Source organism: Melanerpes formicivorus, unplaced genomic scaffold, assembly GCF_026170545.1.
Source record: "Melanerpes formicivorus ecotype bairdi unplaced genomic scaffold, bMelFor1.0.p_v2 SCAF_2, whole genome shotgun sequence".
NCBI classification, from domain to species: Eukaryota; Metazoa; Chordata; class Aves; order Piciformes; family Picidae; genus Melanerpes; species Melanerpes formicivorus.
In genome coordinates, this window is record NW_027142354.1 from 49,983,050 (window position 1) to 50,003,855 (window position 20,806).

General features: G+C 40.1%; 1 protein-coding gene across 8 annotated transcripts in view; it reads left to right on the forward strand.

Moving 5' to 3' along the window:
• The window catches only part of PWWP2A (PWWP domain containing 2A), a 40,253-nt gene that overhangs the window by 2,480 nt on the left and 16,967 nt on the right, over positions 1-20,806 (forward strand). For 3 of the 8 annotated variants that reach the window (XM_068159687.1, XM_068159666.1, XM_068159706.1), the window contains exon 2: positions 10,853-11,820. In XM_068159687.1, the coding sequence (XP_068015788.1) occupies positions 10,853-11,820 (968 nt within the window). Of the gene's footprint in view, positions 1-10,852; positions 13,767-20,806 lie in introns of those variants that run through there. The other 5 variants (XM_068159650.1, XM_068159676.1, XM_068159698.1 and 2 more) reach the window with 5 other exon arrangements.

Consider the following 20,806-nt stretch of genomic DNA (forward strand, 5'->3'; position numbering starts at 1 on the left):
GGCCCCCAGGGTGAGTCTTCACAGAAAAACTGTGGAAAAGTGATATCACAGAATATATCTGGTTGGAAGAGACCTCAAAGGTCATCCACTCCAACCCTCAAGGCAACACTGAAGGGTCAACACTAAACCATGTCCCTAAGCACCAGGTCCACATGGTGCTCAGATACCCCCAGGGATGGCAACTCCACCACCCCCTTGGGCAGACCATTCCAATGTGTGATAACCCTTTCAGTGAAGAAATACTTCTTAATGTTCAGCCTCAACCTCTGGAGCAGTTTGGAGCAGTTTGTCTACAGAAGCTTGTGCTATTACTCCCAGATTCTCTTGTGCAGATTCTCTTATGAAGTCCTTTCTCTTCATTCATAAGTTCTTGGACTTTCTTCAGAGGTGCTTGTTATGTATGAATCCAGAAGGTGAAACTTAAAATCTGGAAGTCGAGTTCTTTGGAGTGCCTGGACAAAAAGAATTGAGCTTCTAGACATAAGGTCTATACTGTTTGGCTGGTGACAAGTAAATACTTGAATGGGAGTCTCTTTTTGACATGTCTCAGGAAATGAAGTGGTAAGCAAACTCTAGAAATAATTCAGTAACTGGCTACCTGTAAGAAACAGAAGCCTTACTGGAAAACAGGTGTTATATGAATGCCCAATATTTAAATGTTATTCTAGACTGACCAGCTTTGGTGGTAAGTGAATGATAGTGCTGTTTAGATAGTAGCTTTTCTTGGTATCTTTATTTTTTGCTTTGCCTAGCAGCAAAATACAAACTTGTAGAACATTAACATTTTTCATAAACTTCCTTCTGTGTCTGGCAGGCCCTGATATTACTACAATAAGTTTTTCCACTGTGCCAGAAATAAAAACGCCACCAAAGGGAAAGCAAAGAGAAAGGAAGGGTATGGTTAAATCAGACCTGTCTTATTTCCGGCATGTATTTAGGTGAAAACGTTGGGATTTCTGGTATGGAAATGGTGGTTGCTGAGAGCTGTCTCCACTCACTCACTCACTCAGTTGTGTGTAGGAATAATCTTACAAACACTCCTAATGCAAAGGGGACCAGTATCTCAAGACTACCAATTCTTAATAAACAGAAGTTAAATTTTGTATTAGGCTTTACTTAATAGCTCCAGAAAAGGCAGGTGATGTGTTCAGTGCACATCCTAATACTGCTGTCATCATATACCCAGAAGAAAATACATCCCAGTCCATTTTGGATCTTAATTTCTGCTTTCCCCTCCAGGACAATGAAGGTGCTACTTCTGTACAGTACTAAGAAGAGTAAGTTTTAAAGACTCTTAAAAACTTGTCCACTGGGCTCTTTTTAGCCTTCTCAAGTCATGTTCTGAATTACTTGAATTTCAAAGTGGACAAAAAGCAAAAATGTCCCCTTCTTGCTGTGTTGAAATTTTTTTTAGGGTTGTGTGTGTGATGGTTTTTGGTTTGGTTTGGTTTTTAAAATTTATTTCTAGTGTTGTTTCCATTATTGAAATGGCTGACTTTGCATTTTATTCTTGTGAACTTCAATATGAAGTCAGTGATAGTGATATTGGAGGTCTGATTTCCTGGTAAATAGGATGTCCAATTTACAATACAAGAACACAGACACCTCAGTGTTCAGTGGGCTTTATTTTCCTACATTTGAGGTAAGGAAGCATTTTTTTCTGCCTGTGCTAATGGCAGTCTTGAGTACCTGTCAGCAGGTGCACAGGGAGTTTTGAATATCAGCAGAAAATAGGAATCCACATCCCCAATCAATTTCTCATGCAGCAAGGCATTATGTAAAGAGGGACATACCCCCACTTCTGTTACTGTGAAGGGCTATTGTACAAATTTAAAATGTGATCCTTCTGTCTCCATTGCCTTTCAAGTGCCTTGTTGCATGGTAGGATAAGGTTCTGATGTGACTTCCTCCATGTGCAATACATGATGAAGTTGGGCAAATAGGAGAGATGGGAAATGCAGCCAACCATTGGGCAGGCAGGAGAAGGCAGTCCTGTCTTATTTTGTCAGAGTGAATAGTGAAACGCTTCATTCACCACTAGCTAATTTTCTGTGCCATTGTACAAATTGTCATTGAAAACTACTCTGCTTGTTTAACTATGGGGCTTAAACAGGGCCTGTAAGCTTGCCTGTATCCAGCACTTGACTAACACTGTTTGCTTAGGGGATAGGAGATGTTCATGCCACCTGCTGGCTCAGATTTAGTGTAAATCTTGCTCTGCACCTGGAGGAAGTAGACAGTAAAGAAATACCTGATGGCATATCATCTGTAAATCCTAAAGTGTAGGATTAAGAAGTCCAGGTTTTAGTTTGCTCTTCTGGAGAGAGGAAGATTATTTCTGCAAGTTATTTTTTTCCCTTTCTCAGAGATTAAGGGGAGAAGAGGGATAAAATTTATGTTCTGTTGTTTTGCCAACAGCCAGGACTTGGACTTTCTATTGCTTTATCACATAAATCAATTTTTCCTTTTAATTCTGCAGATCTGATGAGCTCCTGTATCTTCCTGCTGTCTAACACCCTGAATCCTATGCTTTTCCCAATATATCAATTAAAGTTTCCACTGCAGAAGAATAAGTAATGAACTGTTGCATCCATTCCCTGGTCTGTGTTGTCTGAGTCTGCAGAACATATGTTAGTTTTCTAAACCATTGACATTTATCACTTCTTGAAACTTGCAGTCTGTGTATGCTCCCATTTTGATGGCATTCACCAAGAAAGGCGGCAGGGCCAAAACTGGTGCTCCCAAGTTTAATCCAGGATCTGCTGATGTGAGAAGGAAGCAGCAGCAGTTTTGAAAAAATGTAAAAATGTGGCTCGTTTCTCCCTGCTCTGAAGTTCTGACAATATTTGGTTGCCCTTGTCTGGGGATGTCTTAAGTTCTGTAGAAGTACTGATGTTCTGTGGTATACATTCTCAACAGTAGTGTCTGCTACTCAGGGTTGTGTGGGGGCAGTGGTTTTGTGTTTTTGTTTGGGCTGTTCTTTGGGTTTGGCTTTTTTCACTTGCACTCAGTTTGCAGGGGGCTCCTGCAGTTCCTCACCAGGTCTCTTTTTGTTGCTTCTCAGATGTATGAAGAAGCCTGGTGAAATTCTAGCATTTAAGGAACAGACATAACACATCTCTGGATATTTTCTTTTATCCCCAGAGAGAGATGTGATGTGTGTGTGGTTGATAGCTGATCACATGTACGAGTGAATGGTATAGTGCCCAATTCAGCCACACTTAGAGGACAGGACTTGGAAAGTGAAAATACCTAACAAAACTGGACGAGCTTTTAGGATTTTTCCTAGCATAGGACACGCTAAAGCTGCTGCTTGTACTGAAAACACTTATGAGTCAGCCCCTTATTTTTGAGTCAGTACAAAGAATGTGCTGTTTCCCTTTCTCGACCCAGTAAGGCCTAATCATGCTGGTCTGTGATTGTGCTTAAAACTTACCTTTCCTGAAGTGGCTGCAGGCTGCTACTTTTCTTTGTTCATCTGCAATCAGTGTTGGTTAAGTTGCCATTTCTTCTTATGGTGTGATTCTCTGCATTCCAACAGCCTGAAATTGCTTTGTAACAGTAGCTTTACTTGGCCTGGCTTCAAGAGACAGGGTGAAGGTGAAATTTTGGTTGTGGTTTAAATTCTTCTTGCTTCACACCATTACAGGACTGAATTTTGTTCATCATGACACTGAGTTGGCTTAGAGTTCATCAATAATGGTACCATTCTCTTCCATGTGTCTTGTATTTGACTGGTATGTGGAAGGTCTTGGAAGTGTGTATTTGAGGTATTTTGTCTTAATCATGAAGCTTCACAACTGTGTAACACCTGCAAATGTACCCACAAAGCATCCACTTCAAAATGCAGCTGAAACTTCTAGCTAATAATGCCAGCAGGTATAAAAATGAAAAGATAATTTCAATTTAAGCAGCTCATCAGCTTTATAATCATCTCAGTAAGATCGTGGTAGTTAGCAAGAAGCTTAAGCTTAAAGTTTACTTCTATGTCATTGATAGAACTCCCCAGGTTACAGAAAATGGAAGGAAATGCTGTGAATTCACTTGTGAATCCTTTCCAAGGAAAAGGTGACTTCTGACTTCTGGGGGGGGGGATGGAGATCAGTGATTAGGGGATCACCTATGGACTCTTCAGGCTTATCATCTTAGTTTCTTCTCTCTATAATGTATAATCCTTCAAAGTTTGCATTGACATCCTGATTACAGGGACTTCGGTGATTGTTTCCTGAAAGTTTAAGTCTTTCAAAGGGCTTTCCTGTTCATGGAAATGTGTACTGTTAGCTTAATGCACTCTTTCATCCATTTGCATGTTGTTTGATATCCATGAGTCATTTTCTACTTGGTGACTGATTGCAGTAGGAGACTGAGACTTGTAACCAGCTTTCTTGAGATACTCTTTCAAGCTTAGTTCTACATCTTCCTTGCCTTTCTGCTGCCTTGAAAGTGCCCAGCAACAAGAGCTCAGATTATGGGCAAGTGTACCTGATTGAAAAACAGTGAATTTAACATTGATTAGTGAAAGTCTTTGATTATGTAAACTTCCCACTAGTTGCTTTAGATGTGAACTGTCACATGGGTTACTTAATTTGAACTATCATGTCTTCAACCAAAATTTATTGGTGCTAAGAGTTTGTGATGACAAGGCAACATCTAATCTTGATGATGTTACTTCCAAAGAGTCACTTATCATGCAGTTGCTTGCCGTGTTCTTAGGGCTCTAAGTGAAACATGCATTTTTCTAGTCTATTTAGCCTGGTGTAAGGTTGCTCAGGAGGTGAGTAAAGCATTGAGTTGATATTTTGGCTTCTCTGTGCTTTTTCTCAGTAACTCTTAAAGCAATGTTACAGAATCACAGAATCAACCAGGTTGGAAGAGACCTCCAAGATCATCAAGTCCAACTGGTCATCCAACTCAATCTAATCAACTAGACCATGGCACTGCGTTTCTCATCCAGTCTTTTCTTAAACAGCTCCAGGGATGTCAACCCCACCACCTCACTGGGCAGCCCATTCCAATGGGCAGTCTCATTCTGTGAAGAACTTCTTTCTAAGATCAAGCCTAAACTTCCCCCTGCACAGCTTGAGACTGTGTCCTCTTGTTCTGTTGCTGGTTGCCTGGGAGAAGAGACCAATCCCCACCTGGCTGCAACATCCCTTCAGGTAGCTGTAGAAAGCAATAAGGTCTCCCCTGAGCCTTCTGTTTTCCAGGCTAAACAACCCCAGCTCCCTCTGCCACTCCTCACAGGGCTTGTGTTTCAGACCCCTCAGTGTGTTCCATATCATGTTTTATCACACCCAGTAAACTGTATTAAAAATGGGTTATTGCATAATCTATATTTGAGTAGAGGTTGTTTGGAGGAATTACAGTATCACAGTATCACTAAGGTTGGAAGAGACCTCGAGGATTCTGAAATACTTTGTGTTCAGATAGCTATGATCTAATTATTTATTACTTGGGACATTACAGTGAAATTCTCAGCTTAGATACAAGCATGAAATATGTATCTTCAGCTCTACATTTCAGCACATCCTTATACTCCCAGTCTCTAAACTTCTAACCATGCAATAAATGTGGCTTCAGATGTTGCTTATCTTGGTTTTTGCAAAACACTAAGGATCATGCTGAGTATAAGAGCAATGGAAAAAAAGGCAGTCAGAGATTCCTGTAGTCTTAGCAGTGAAGATAAGTTTAACACTTATCACAACAGTGGAAGTTACTGTGCTTGGATATTAATTCAGTGTATTTGCAGACAAATGTGAAATCCTTCTGAACCTGTTCAGTGGGTTCTGTCCTTTGGCTGCTCTTGGCAGAACAAGGTGCTATTTCATTTTTATTTCTTTATTTAATAGAGAACTAAAAGTTAGACTTTGGAGGCTAAAGATGGGAGCTTAAGACTACATGGTAACATAAAAATGCTTTGCTCCAGGATGTATTGTTTAGATGTTTATGTACATGGTTATGAATTGAAACAGAATTTGCCCCTTGTATTTTTTAAAATGCTCTTTAACTGAGTTGTTTTGCATGGAAATTGAATAGTAATAGGAATTCATTGCAGTAATTCTGCTGTAGAGTTTAGATCTGGAAAAAAAAAAACCCAACCAGCTTTCTTTCTTTCTTTGAAGTACTGGTTTACATATCTATAACACAAATCTATATGGCTTTAAGTGACAGAGTTCTAGGTTTGATACCCAAACAACATTTTGCCTAATTACAAAAGATGCCTTGACTGCATATTCATTAACTTGCAGTTGAAAATCTGGAAGTCAAATGTGCTTTTAGTCATACTTCTATCTCTGCACACCATGGTCCACATAAAGGTCTGACAAAATTGATCTCATCTACCCCATCATTCTCTTTAAAATACAGTTCCTGGTATTCCTGTTGCTATTTATGTCTTTCATGCATATGTAGTTTGAAGGGATATGTATAGCAGCAATATGATTGGGTCATACTGATTGCTCTGGTTACTTGTAAAATTTCTTGGAGATTAATTTCTTAGAATGGATCTCAAGCCTTTTCTCTTTTAGAGATGCCTTTGCACAGGAGAAAAAAAAAAAGGAGGCAGAATACCTTTAGAGGAGAGGAAACTGGCAATATGGAAAACCAGTTCTAATTTTGAATGTGTGAAGCAGCAGTGTGCTGCTTTCCACAACTGCCTAAAATTAGGTTAGGATGCCTGTTTCATACTTTGGTTTTCTTAACACTTCCATTTCAGAGCCACCATCAACAAATTCTTGTAATCCTTCAACTGGGGTAGAGCTGTGTGATGTTATGCAGGAGTGGGCTGTACAGCAAACAGCATAGGCACAAATGGAGGGGAGGGTTTGGTACTTTTTTTTTAAGAAAAAGGAAAGAGTAATTGAGTGTATCATTCTAAGAACAGCCTTTTCTGAGATTGTAGTAGGGATGGGTGGCACTTGGAATCAGTATGTTCTAACATAAATCTGTTGTTACTGTAAGGAATTGCCTTTTCAATTCTATTTAACTACGCAGCGTGTGACACCTGAAGTATCGAGGTCTGCTCACTGATGTAACACCTATGAAATCATTTGTTTTGAGAGGTGATCTTCCACTGCCCAGTCACTGCAGATGTGTGCATCAGTAAATATCATGATATAAGTGGGTTTTTATGTGGGAGTCTTTCAGCCCATCTCTGTAGCAGATGAACCACATACTAGCTTCTGCAACTTCTGTGTCTAAACTGCATCGACATGGCACCCTTGGCTATTTTGCACCCTTGGCTGTTTCAGACTTGTAGCTTGTGTAACAAATTATTTTTGTGACTATATGGCAAGCACTTGGATTCAAGGTCCACCAACTAGTTTCAGGAAAGTGGGGCTTAAAAGTTGAGTATTTGCAGTACATACTTGTGTTCACTATTGAATTAATTAGATGTTGTGTCATGCCTTGTCTTGAATAGGTTTGATAAGATCACATCTTCATTCTGCTTAAAAAAAAGAGGTCATTCTTTGGTTTGCCTTCACTCCCTTACCTTGTTCTTTGTCTTCATTCTCTCCTGTATCATTTACTGTTTCATCTTTGAGGTTTTCTGCCATTGTTCTCTCATCTTCATTTTCATAATTCTTCCGAGTTGCATAGCTGGAGAACTTCATTCACCCAGGAGGAAACAAAGATCATCTAAAACTTCACTGTTTATGGATGCAACCTGCTATTGGGTGAAACCAAAGAGGAGGCATCATACACTGAACTGTTGGAAGTAATGTTCAATCTCTGGACTTAACAAATTTATCTTCAGGTAGACTGTGTCTTGATTAATTATGTCTATGTACTGGCACATCACTTACAGGAATAGTGTCTTCATTTGCTCTTACATAGCTGGCACTAGTTGGCATCTGTGACTGTTCTTTAATTCTACAGTTCATTAATTTTTAGGTAGACAGCATTGGGAGTTTCTAGTTAATTTGTGAAAATTTATTTTGTGAGACAAACTCTGGCTTCAGAGATTCAGTCTGGATTGCTTTTATGTTACACTAAAGCAGGTTTTCATATTAGTTAAAAATTCCTCTGTGGCTCTTCTGTTCTTCAGCTGTTTGGCCTGTGTACTATGTCGATGCTTAAAGGATAGTCTTAAGTTGCAGTATTGATTTTTTTTGATGCCTTCATGCTCCCAGTCATGTGCTGAGCTTTCTGTGTGGCTTCTTAAATGCATTTGAAGTCCTCATCATGCTGATTTGGCTTGTGAGGCAATAGAACAAAATCTGGGAAAAGAGAGATGAAGCACTTAAATAGGATCCTTCTAAAGAACCTCCTTGCAGTCTTCTTCATCTGCTTCTTCCCTGGTCACTGCTAACAGTACTTAATTTCCTGATAGAGTCATCATAAATGTCTTCTAAAAGAAAGGCTTGTGCCTTGGACAACAGAAAAGTTATGTGAGGGACTAGGAAATGCAGTTCCAAAGAGTGAGAAGAGTTGTAAGTGATGTTCTGCATGGGTTTTGCTCTTTTGTGGTATCAATCTCCTGTCTAGTTCTGCTTTTGTGGTGTTTATCTGGGACTGAAATTTGCACACCAGAGATCTTACCCTGTATTGTTGTCAACGGTCTTATAGCCAGTGGAGTTCTTCCCAAATACTGTAGTATACTATAGTCTTTATCAAGTGGTGAAAGATGGGATCTACATCATATTGCTCATAAAGAAGCTGAAGATCTTGATGGAAGTAACACTGAAAATATTGCTAACTTCATTATTTGCAGCTGATAGTTTCCTTTAAAGCTCTACTTGAAACTGAACAACTCACTTGTAATCCTCAGTGGAAAGAGAGTGTGGAATAAAAATAACTTCTTAAACTTGGACTTCTGAGACTTTAGGGAACTTAAAATTTAGTTATGAGTGAGTCTCTTGTGGTTTAAAGCAAGACTGTAGGCTGGAGAAATGCCTGTATCAGCTGGTAAATGTTTATAGCTCTCTGTAGCCTTCCCTAGTGCAGCAGACTACACTTAGTTACGCTGTTCTTTTGTGGAGGGATGTGGAATTTGAGTGGGTTCAAACCCCAGAAATTAACTGTTGTGGTTGTGGGATATTTTGTGGTAAACAGCACTCATCAGCCTATGGGTAAGGACAGAACTGCTCTAACAGCTGCCCATCTGGGCTCCTGCTTCTGTCTCCAGAGTTCAAGGCTATCAATGTAACAGTGTCTGGGTGTTAGTTGATGCTAAAATGTAAATTGTCACGTGTTCAATTCCCTTTTTTTATGATGACAGAATTGTTTGGTTGCCCCTTGCTTAGGTTATCTGCTGTTTCTGTTCTCCCTTTGTAATGAAGTGCAAATTGGATGGATAATTTAATCTTGGATAGGCTGTTTCCTTCAACTGCAGCTTCGAAGTGTAAAAAGAAGCTTAACAGATAAGCAAAAGGACAAGCAAGTGACGGCTTTTGTTGGTGACAGTTTAAAGACTCTTCTAACACATGATGTTTTTTCAAAACCAGCTTTGAAGAAATAAAGCCAACATGTAGCTACTTGCATAAACTGTGTTTCTTGCAGGAGTGTGAATGGAAAATAGATGGGTATTCAGCATTATCTTCAGTTGAGAGACTGCCATAGAGTGTAAATAAACTTCAGTTCAATCAGTTAAGAGGATGTTGCAGTTGAGCAGCTGCAGTGCAGCATGAAGTAGTGTTAACCTGAGGACAAATCTTGAGTAAATATTTCATTCTGTCAGGTGGGATGTGGGGTGGGATAAACACAGTGGTGTTTGTTTAGTGATTCAGAATGGGTGATTTGGCATTGCAACCTTGTCTATCACTTTTTACTGCATTCAAGTCAAACTACTCAAATACCAACTAATATAAGCCAGACACCAGTGTGTGTATGGGAGCTGAAGTCAGGCGGAGCAGTGAAGAGCCTAGTGCCAGCTCTGTGTAAGGCTGGTACCTCAGCTGGTAGCTTGTGGAGTGGAGCGGAAGGTTAGGCAAGTTTTTATTATAATCCCTCCTGCTGCCACTGTGGGGATTGAAAGATATATTGTTGCAAAGTGAATGTATTTATCATTTGATTTTTCCCTGGGGAAAAGGCAGGCATGATACCTTGCTGATAAAATGTTTCCTGTAGTACAACCCTTTGCAGAAAGTATTGGTTACCTGTTAGGCAACCTGCTACTGCTGTTACTAAGGGGAAAGATGAGCCAATGCTCAAGTCATCACACTGGGAATTTTCATTCTCTTCTCTTAGAGCTGTTGAGGTTGGTGAGGAGTCAAGTAGGGCATCAGAGACCTAGAACTGTCTGGAGAGCAGACTAAGGTTTAAAATGTTTGCAGAACAGGGAAAAAATATTTGTACTGTGATGGAATAATGGCAGTTTTGCTGGAAGAAACTCAAACTTATAAGCTAGCATGTTTTGGGCTTCAATTCATCAGATGATTGAGTGCTAATCTTTTGTGGATGAAGAATAATGGTACTCTGTTCAAGGCAAGTATTTATACTGATTAAATCCAAAACATTCAGCCTTTTGTGCTGTGCTAAAAGTGGAATAATTTTGCACAAGGTGCTGCCTTCACATACATTGACTTAGTATGGGAATCATCTTGAGTAGATTGGGAGTTTGTAGGGATCAGCATGTAGTTTGTATAAACATTTTCTAAAAGTACAAAAATCTTTTACTGCTGTCTCAAGGTGATTCAATTTTGTGTATTTGATGTTCTCTATTGATTTGGCTCTGGTGTCCTGCTTTTTCAAAAGGTTACCATAAGGCTAGGTATGAAGTTTTAGTTCTCCAGCAACTTATCTTTCAAATGGTGGCTACAGAATGTGGACAGGATTTTGAATGCTTTTTAATGAATGCAATAACCTCAAAATCTTTAATTTTTTTTTCCTTTTTTTTTCTCCCCCCTCTAAGGTTTGGACCCCATGGAATTCCTGTGACCATATTTCCTAAAAGGGAATACAAGGACAAACCTGAAGCCATGCAGCTCCAAAGCAAACCATTCCAAGATGAGGCGCAGGTGAAGTGTGAATCTAATGCTGCAGTCCCTGATGACTCTTCTCTCACGCAGCCATCAGAACCTAGCATAGCTAAAAGCCTATGGACTTCTAAACCACCTCCTCTCTTTCACGAGGGAGCGCCATACCCTCCTCCTTTGTTTATCAGGGACACGTATAACCAGTCAATACCTCAGCCTCCACCCCGGAAAATTAAGCGACCCAAGCGTAAAATGTACAGGGAGGAACCCACTTCTATTATGAATGCTATCAAACTACGACCCCGGCAGGTCTTATGTGACAAGTGCAAAAACAGTGTTGTTGCAGAGAAAAAGGAGATAAAAAAAGGTGGCAATGCAAGTGACTCTTCAAAGTATGAGGATAATAAAAAACGAAGAAATGAGAGTGTGACTACTGTGAATAAAAAACTTAAGACTGACCATAAAGTGGATGGAAAAAGCCAAAATGAAAGCCAGAAAAGAAACGCTGTGGTCAAGGTTTCAAATATTGCCCACAGCAGAAGCAGAGTAGTTAAAGTTTCCGCACAAGCAAATACTTCAAAAGCGCAGTTAAGTACAAAAAAAGTTCTCCAGAGTAAAAACATGGATCATGCAAAAGCTCGGGAAGTCTTGAAAATGGCCAAAGAAAAGGCACAAAAGAAGCAGAGTGCAACCTCCTCTTCCAAAAATGCACATTCAAAGGTCCACTTCACGCGGCGTCTTCAGAACACCAGCTCAGGTTCCCTCCCACCTCGATTGCGTTTAAAGCCACAAAGGTATCGGAATGAAGAAAATGACTCTTCTCTCAAGACAGGACTTGAGAAAATACGGAGTGGCAAGATGGCAACTAAGCCCCAGTCTCGCTGCTCCTCCACCCGCTCAGCAGGTGAGGCCCCTTCAGAAAATCAGAGCCCCTCAGAAGGCCCTGAAGAGGCCAGCAGTGAGGTTCAGGACACAAGTGAAATGCATGTAACTGTTGATCAGGATGAACACCAGACACTGGGCAAGAGAGGCAGCAAAAGCAATATAACGGTTTACATGACCCTTAATCAAAAGAAATCTGACTCTTCCAGTGCATCAGTTTGTAGTAGTGATAGCACAGATGATTTGAAATCTACCAACTCTGAGTGTAGCTCTACTGAAAGCTTTGATTTTCCTCCAGGCAGCATGCATGCACCTTCCTCCTCCTCCTCTTCCTCCTCCTCCTCCTCCTCTTCAAAGGAAGAGAAAAAGCTCAGTAATTCCTTGAAAACGGAAGTCTTTTCCAAAAACGTCTCTAAGTGTGTCACACCAGATGGCAGGACCGTATGTGTAGGGGACATTGTTTGGGCCAAGATTTATGGCTTCCCTTGGTGGCCAGCCCGTATCCTTACCATAACTGTGAGCCGGAAAGATAACGGCCTTTTAGTTCGACAGGAGGCTCGTATCTCATGGTTTGGCTCCACAACAACATCTTTTCTTGCTCTTGCACAACTCTCCCCCTTTTTAGAAAGCTTCCAGTTGCGCTTTAATAAGAAGAGAAAGGGTCTTTACCGCAAGGCCGTCACAGAGGCAGCTAAGGCTGCTAAGCAGCTGACTCCCGAAGTTCGGGCCCTGCTGACACAGTTTGAAACGTGAACATGGGAAGTAAGGTAGGCAAGAAATCTGGAGGCTCCACAAAATTCATAGTCTAGTTAGAGAACTACCATGAAGGACTTGCCAGGTCAGAAGTTGCACTCGGTTTACTGCTTTTTATACGAAAGTTGTTCCATTTGTAGTGGTTTCTTGACAGTTAAAAGAATTGAACAAGCAATCAAAATTAGCCTAAAGTGAGAACTTCAGTATTTTTCAAGTGAGAATTTTTTTTTGTTTTGTTTTTAAAGGAAAAAACGAAAAAACCCAACCTCCTCAAACACCCAATGCATAGGAGCCATAGCCTCAGCTGAAAGGCAGCTTATTTGCAGGGAATTTTTTAGTAGTTTCTACCCAGTATATAACTAGTTGCTGTGTGGCAAAGGGTTAACACAAGGGATGAAAGTAGTAGCTGTGACCTTTTTGTTTTGTTTTTTGTTAGGTGGCCCATCAGGGAAGTGTAGAAACGTAAGCCTTGTCTAAATGGTCTTTAAAGATGATTTTAAATAGTCTCTAATGTATTTGGTCTGGCCAGTGCAAATTGGTTCAAAGCATACTTAAACATCTCATGGAGGCAGGCCAGTGGAAATGGCATTAGAAGACTTGCTGAAATTTTTAAGGAAGAAGAATTTGTGTGACTTAAAGACCAGATTAAATGAGGTTTTATCGTAGTGACCACTTAAAACACTCAGCCTTTCTATGCACATGGGGGCACAAATATAACACTTCAGGGTTTGAGAAGCTGAGAGGGATGCCTGTAGCTCTAAGACAAAAGCTGAGAAGTCGCTCAGTGTTTGGGATCAAGGGCTGTTAATGCTGCATAGGTGTGAATCATAACTTCTGGTCTTTCTTCCTGAAGAAATCTTTCAGGCCGTTTGCCTGGAGGTTTAGCTTAAGAGAGGCTTTGTTTTGAATGTGTAAATAATTGATTGCTGAAATTGGTCAGATTTTCTCCTGACTGGTTGTTCCTAAATTCTTAGGATACGTCCTAGTAAATTACACTTTGTGAATTGTCAGATGTGTAATTGTTGCATTTTTTTGGATGTATCTAACTTCTTTTTTTTTTTTTCTTTTCTTTTCTTTTTCCTTTTTTTTTTTTTTTTTTTAAATATTTCCATTTTAAGGTATCTGTTTGCAGGTCAGAAAATGAGAATATGTAATTGTGTAATGCTCTGAAATGTAAAGAAAAACAAACTGTAAATAAAATTGACTAAAGCTGAATTATTTGTGTGTGTTTCTCAAAAAGCTTTGGAGAAAAACAAAACCATCCAGGGTGTTAGAGTACTTTATATGTATGCTCTATTTAGAGGACACCATTAACAAAGTAAATTGTCCTTTTTCATGCACTCTTAAAGATAACTGCTTGATGTAAAGTACTATTGGTATACCTCAGGCTTAATTTTGAGGTGAAGCAATTATCTGTCCCTTTTGTTTCAAAACTGGCTCTGTAGAGGGCTTCCGGTGAGGTTTATCAAATTTCTCCCTTAATTAGATTTTGTTCCATGTATTCGAATAAAGGCTGTGGGTAATGTCAGTTGTACAGTGGGGAAATGTTTTCAGTTTTCTCCATCTAGCAAAACCTAATCAGACCCACTTTCCACTGCTGCTTCAGCTTTCCTTGCATGTCTTTTGCTCAGTGTTGGGGCATTTTCATGCAACTGACTCCACATTTTTTTTTTTTGTCTTCTAGTTTTGGTCCTTATCTGACCATGTGAATTACTGTCTCTTCTCCAGCCCACTCCTGTTTCAGCCTTGCAATGCCTTGTGAAGAATCTTTCACTGTTCATCCCAAAGCAGTTTTCATCCCGTTTTGGGTTTGGTTTGGTTTGGTTTTTCATAATTGCCCATGTAGGCAATCTTGACAGATGTAAAAATTTCAGCTGAGTCTGAAATTGCATTTTAAATAGACATGAAAATGGGGGTAAGGATTTAATCATCAAGCCCTTTAAATTGAAAAACATTTTAAAGGTGAAATTTATGTGGATGATACTTTCTGGTCTTGCCAAAGCATTCAATTTCTTCTCACCTTTAAAATGATTCTGCTGTGCCCACAGAACAATTGGATGTCTAAAGTATCAAATACATGGCCATTCAAATGTACAAGTTTATGGCTACCTCTGTTAGGTGCTAATTAAGCTTCCAAATAGACCAGCTTTACCTTGGCATTCTAACAGCTGCCAAAAAAAATCCCCAGAAAAAATAAGAACTGAGCCACTGGTCAATGCTTTTTGAATGTGATAAACACACAAAAAATTTCATAATGTTAAAAAAAGACAAATCCTGTTTCACTTCTCTGTATTCTTACCTGCAAACAGAAACAGTTACTCTATTTCAGTAAATAAGCCTTACTTTGTTATTAAAGCAGACTGCTTTTTGAAGTCGAGAACCCATCCAACGTGGTTTAGATGTCTACACTAGTTCCTTGAGGTTTAGAAGCTCAGGTGAGCTGGTTGCAAGTTGTTCTGAGCCAGGTAGTGGTGAAAGCAGTATTTACATAGTTAAGTTTTCCTTTAAAAGAGCTTGAAGCTTTGTACTCTTACCTCTTCAATTGTCTGCAGTTAGAATACTACTAACGCATACATAGTTTGCTTAGGTGCTCAGTGGTAACACGGGAGGGCAACGAGTATGGAGAGGGATTTCTTTAGATTGTTCTATGTTCAGAGAACTTTATGAAAGATATTTAAAGAGCTAGTTTTGATTTGTAGCTGATCAATTTTCTAAGAATTTCCTAAGTTTTACAGTGAAAGTGTTTTCCCTCTTCTGATAGGTCTCAAAACAGCTTATTTTGTTGGCTTTTCTTTTACCCCATGTTACATGAGGATGTAGATGCCCTGTCCACACCCTGCCATGATTTTCCTTTCACTCTGAAGTAGCTAACACTCCAGATGTAACAGTTTACAGTGGACAAAATTGGGCTTGATGTAAAGCCTGGTTACAGTAAGTAACCTTGCTTAGGGCAATATGGGTGCTGCATGGAGATGAGCTTTGAAGACTCAGAGCTTAGTGTCATTTGAGCTGGAAACTGCAAAAGCCTCAGAGTTCTGTGTATCTGCACTGTGCAGCTGGGCACATATGTGCCCACCTCTGAGTTAGCTTGGCAGCATAGAGGACTTTCCAATAACTGCTGACAGGAGCAGGCCTGTGCACTGCCAGCATAGTAGAGCCCTGTCATTAAGCTGTGCAGCTGTGGCAAGCTGCCTGTGTCCTGAGAAGACATAACTATCAGTAGAAGTGACTTCTTTTTAATAAATGGCAATTTATGTCTTTCTGAACTAATGAAATTCCTCCGTGTGCTTGTCAAATATGTATGGCCTTGCAGTTCAGAGGTAAAATATGACTCACAGTGATGAGTTTCTAGTACCAGCCCACTTTTCCTTTGTAGACCTTTAGCTTCTGTTACAGTGTTTTGGAAAAGAAACTTAGAAACCTGATTTCCTTTAACAGGAGCGTTTGAAGGGCATAATCACTTAATGAGTGAAGCCAGAAGTAAATATAAAATGCCTGTATGTCTTTGAAGTGGAGTTCTACAGGAAATTGAACAAATAGTTGTTATTTTTCTAATCAGAGTTGTAATTTTATGTCAACATGTAAATGTGATAATCAGCTCTGATTATATGGTGTTTTATTTGAGACACTGAAATCTTTAGTTTGAAACCTACAGAACTAACAGCTACCTCCCCAGGAAGGGTGTGTTTAGTGGGAGTAATTTAAGTCACCTTTTCTTTTTTTCCTTCAGCATGTTGGAAAATATTTGTGTTTTAAAAATAGTTTATAAACGTGTTTAGGTTTCACATCAGTGGAAGTGAGGAAGGAGTAAGAGTTGCTTTTTGTATTGCTAGCCTTAGGTTTGTTGCTAGCTAATTCACTTAAGTCCTGAAACTGATTTCCATTTGCATCTCTTGTAGGGTCTTGCTAAAGTTATGTGAGCAGAATAGGAGCATGAACTTTGGAAAATAAACCTTAGGAGCTAGTCCTCAGTAGCATTATCACCTGTCTTCATGCATGTTCTGCAAGGTACAGTGAAAAAAAAAACACAATAGAGCTTCTTTCTTGGCTGAAGAATTCTGGAGAGGAGGAGGCTGACAATCAGTGAAAAGCTATTTCAGATCACCTCTTTAATGGTATTTTAATAAATGCCTATATGATTTAGCAATTTCAGTCAGTGCAGTGGGATCACTGCACTGTGACTTAAAGACTGAGGACTGGAAGCTCAGTAAAGTGAGCTTATATTCAAAAGAGCAGTAAGATATGGCAGTATTTTGTCAGGAGCTATTTGGTAAAAGTGTAGGTACACTAAAAACAGTATTGAAAGTGGTCTTCTAGTCCAGAGGTCACAGTGGTTAAAGGCTGAGCTGCTTTCTCTTCTTATTTTCAGTTTACTTTTTAAGGGTATAAATAGAAAGGTCATAGGGAACCTGAAGGAAAAGAGAAGAACTTGGTGTGTTGAGCTGGATGTGATAGTGGAAGGGGAGCTATGTGGTGGCTGCTTGAAAATGATACATTTTTCTGCAAGTTCAGCAGAAGGGAGTAGGGCTTTTCTATTTTTAGAGAGCTTGTAGGAGAATTTTGGTGTAAAGTATGTCATTGTCCCACAGCCAACTGTTTGAATGTTATCTAGAAACTGCTTCACTCATGGAAGTGGAGTGACTTGCTGCAGTATTTTGCCAGTTTCAACTATGCTTACATGAAGTGTCCGTGTCTTTTTGGTTCTTTTAGGATAGACTACAGTTGCATACCTTTTGGGCATATAGACAGGGCTATACATGCAATACCATAGTAAAATTATCCCTTTAAGTAGCAAAACATCAATAGCAACAACACAGGTTTTGCATAACTACCTTAAAGCTGCTTCTGACATGATCAGAGATCATCCATGTTAAACATCAGGACAGGTAGAGGTCTGTAGCATTGAACGCTCTCGTAGTAGCTGTCAAGCTCTTTGAAAATCCACAAGGTCCAAGCTTGTGAGATGTGGATATAAGGGTTCAGCTTCAAATTACTCTTGATCTGTAATGGGGGAAGGTGGTGGAGTCACCATCGTTGGAGGTGTTCAGGAGGAGACTTGATAGGGTGCTTGGTTGCATGGGTTAGTTGATTAGGTGGTGTTGGATGATGGGTTGGACGCAATGATCTTGAAGGTCTCTTCCAATCTGGTTTATTCTATTCTGTTCTTAACAATTGTGATGACAGGTTCCTGTTCAACATTTAAAATCTTTCAGCTACTGTTCTTGGTGACAACTTAATATTTTAGCTGAAATAGTTCCCTCCTATGGTGTCATCCTGTTAGTGTGTTTATAGTGTGGCTATTTAGATTAAAAAATATCACCTTTTAAGGTGGCTTTTCTTTCCCCTTCTCACCTTACTGATATTTCTGTGCACCTCTTCTACTCTCAAGGCCTCTTTCTCTGACATCAGTGCAAGAACTGCTTACACTATTTTAGATGGGGTTTTACATAACTCTTATTGAGCAGCACTGATTCTTCCCTACATCGGAAATATCTCTGATTATTGACTTTTAGTTGTTAGATCCTGGCAGCAACTTGCAGTTTCCTGTGATTTATGGATGCATTCCAGTTTTTCTTTGGTAATACCAATCCAGGCTGTAATGTAAATTTTATTTACTTCATTTACTTCCCCCCCCCCCCCCAAATGAAACTGACACAGCTGCCCCTCTGTGAAGACAAGGCAAAACCAGCAGTTCTCAGGTGTGGCTGCAGAGACAGTGATTTGGCAACTGGCTTGCTATCGTGCTTTTTCTCTGCACAGTTTTGTTGTTGCAATCAGATCAGCAGCTGGGGATAACCCTCCCCAGGGCAGCGCTGGCGAGCATAGTGCCAGATATTGAGTGTCAAAGGGACCTTGGATCCATGGCTTCACTTCTGTTCCCCAAGAAAAAGCAATCAGTGTTCTTGGTGTGAAACAGCATAAGCAGCAGTGTGGAAAATTAATGTCGTTGTGAAGACCAGGGCTTTTATACTTTAGAAGACCTGAACCACATTGCATGCCCAGCAGGGAGATAAATGGGAGTACGAGATGGTCTTGCCTTTCTGCATAACCTTTCCAGATAGTTTCTGTGCACACAGATTTCCTGTGCTTATTTCAATGGAGATGGACAGTCTCTGATCTTTACCTGAGTACCCACAGCCAGAGGCAAAACAGCAGCAACACAGACAGCAGGCACAAGTTGCTGCAGGAACGAATCGGGATCCAGCGTTGCAAGTTTAAGTTTGGGCTTTGCTCATTCAGTGCATGGAGGCAAATGGCTCTGAGGGATTTATGTGGGCTACATATTTGAGAGGTTATTTTCAGTGTCTGTGCCAATGATTTGATTCCTCAGTCCAAAGAAGGATGAAAGCACTATTGGAACTGAGGGTATTCGAGGTACGGGAATACCTGGAGGATAGGTGCGGAGGCAAGATGGAAACATGGTTCTTTTTCAGTTGCAACTAGAACAAGAAATAATATTTAAAATTATAAGACAAGGGTTTAAGATTAGGTACTAGAATATCTATCCCAGTTGTTGCAGTGAATCTTTGTGTGTTGTTGGGAGAGTTACTTAGGTTTTGTAGTTACCGTTCTGTAGAAGCAATAGATTAGGCCAGCTTCTGTCAGGAAAGAATTACATTCACCCTGCGGTTGGGTATGGGATAGAACAGATGATCTGTCCTGACCCTGTCATGTCTCTGTTTTCTCTAAGTTTGTTACTGTGAATTCTGACTTTTGGAAAATTGGACTCTTTGTAGAAACAGGCATATCATGAAGGATTCTGCCTCGTGCATCCTGTCCACAGTCCTGCAGGAGTCATGCTTGGGAGAATGGAAGTATCGCTTTCTAGCAGTAGAGCCTTAGCTTCCACGTGTAGTAAAACTGCACTGCATCTCCTGCTAGGGGCCTCTTCCTATGCAAAATCATGTTTGGACAACATCACTTCTATAACATGTCAGCTTTAAATTAGGGTGTGGGTTGAGGCTGGGTTTGGGTTGGTTTGTTTAAAAAGTAGATCTAGGTCAGTTTTCATGTTTGCTTAGTAATGGTTTTGATGTCAGATATGCCACATGAATAAGAAATACGTGCCAGCTATGTGCTATGAATCTCTGATTTGAAAGCTGTGTTCTCGCTAGCTTGTTTCCAGCACTAAAACTTTCTATAACAGAGACACAGCATAATTCTTGGTGACAGAATTGTCCTTGCCTGCTTTGAACAGGTGTTTATAGGGGAAGAGCATACTCCCCTTGTCAGTAAAGTAAGCAGATACTATTTCAAGCAAATATTTACTTGCATGCTACTTTTGCATCATTTTTTATTTAGTATCACTCAAGATTTTTTTATTTGGCTTTAGGAAACACCAGTGTAGAACTGTACTTCTGTGGTGGGTCAGAATGTTAAAGCAGTGGTGCCAGTTTTGGTTATTAGCTCTAGTGAAAGGGAACTAAAGCCCTAAGACCTTTTCAAAGAAGTTTAGTTAGGGTTAGGATCTAAGCTGCTCTGTATGACCTGATTAAAAGCTTCAGCTGGCCCTGGTATCTATGAACAGCATTTCATAAATAATTGTGGGCTATTTCATGGAATCTGGTTCTTTAGTAGTCTCAAACTGAAGGCATCTTGATACTGATTTTAGTAAGGGACATATTAGGCTATATATGTAACCATATGCAGGTTTAGGCTGGATGTTAGGAAGAAGTTCTATACAGAGAGAGTGATTGCCCATTGGAATGGGCTGCCTGGGGAGGTGGTGGAGTCGCCATCATTGGAGGTGTTCAGGAGGAGACTTGATGGGGTGCTTGGTGCCATGGGTTAGTTGATTAGGTGGGTTGGATTGGTTGGTGGGTTGGACTCGATGATCTTGAAGGTCTCTTCCTAACTGGTCTGGTCCTGTCCTATTCTATTCTATTCTATTCTATTCTATTCTATTCTATTCTATTCTATTCTATTTGCTTTTCTAAGGTGTTGCCACTAAAGTAAGCCCTAAAATCAGTTAGTACTTCATGCAGGAACACAGATGAGTGTGGTAAGAAATATGTCCTTACATTTGCTGGTACCAGGAATGGTCCAGATATTTTTGTTCTCCTGTTGGTAACGTGTGGAACCTCGACTGGAAGGTGACTGACAAACAAAGTTGTGTTCTTTTGGCCATCTGTAGTGTTTAGTGGGCAGAGATTTTCGTTCTGGCTCACAAACTTTTTTCATGTTGGTAAAAATACCAAGACGTGTTTGCTAGGGGTTGTAATAGCAAGCCTGAAGTCTGAGCAACAGGAGAAGGA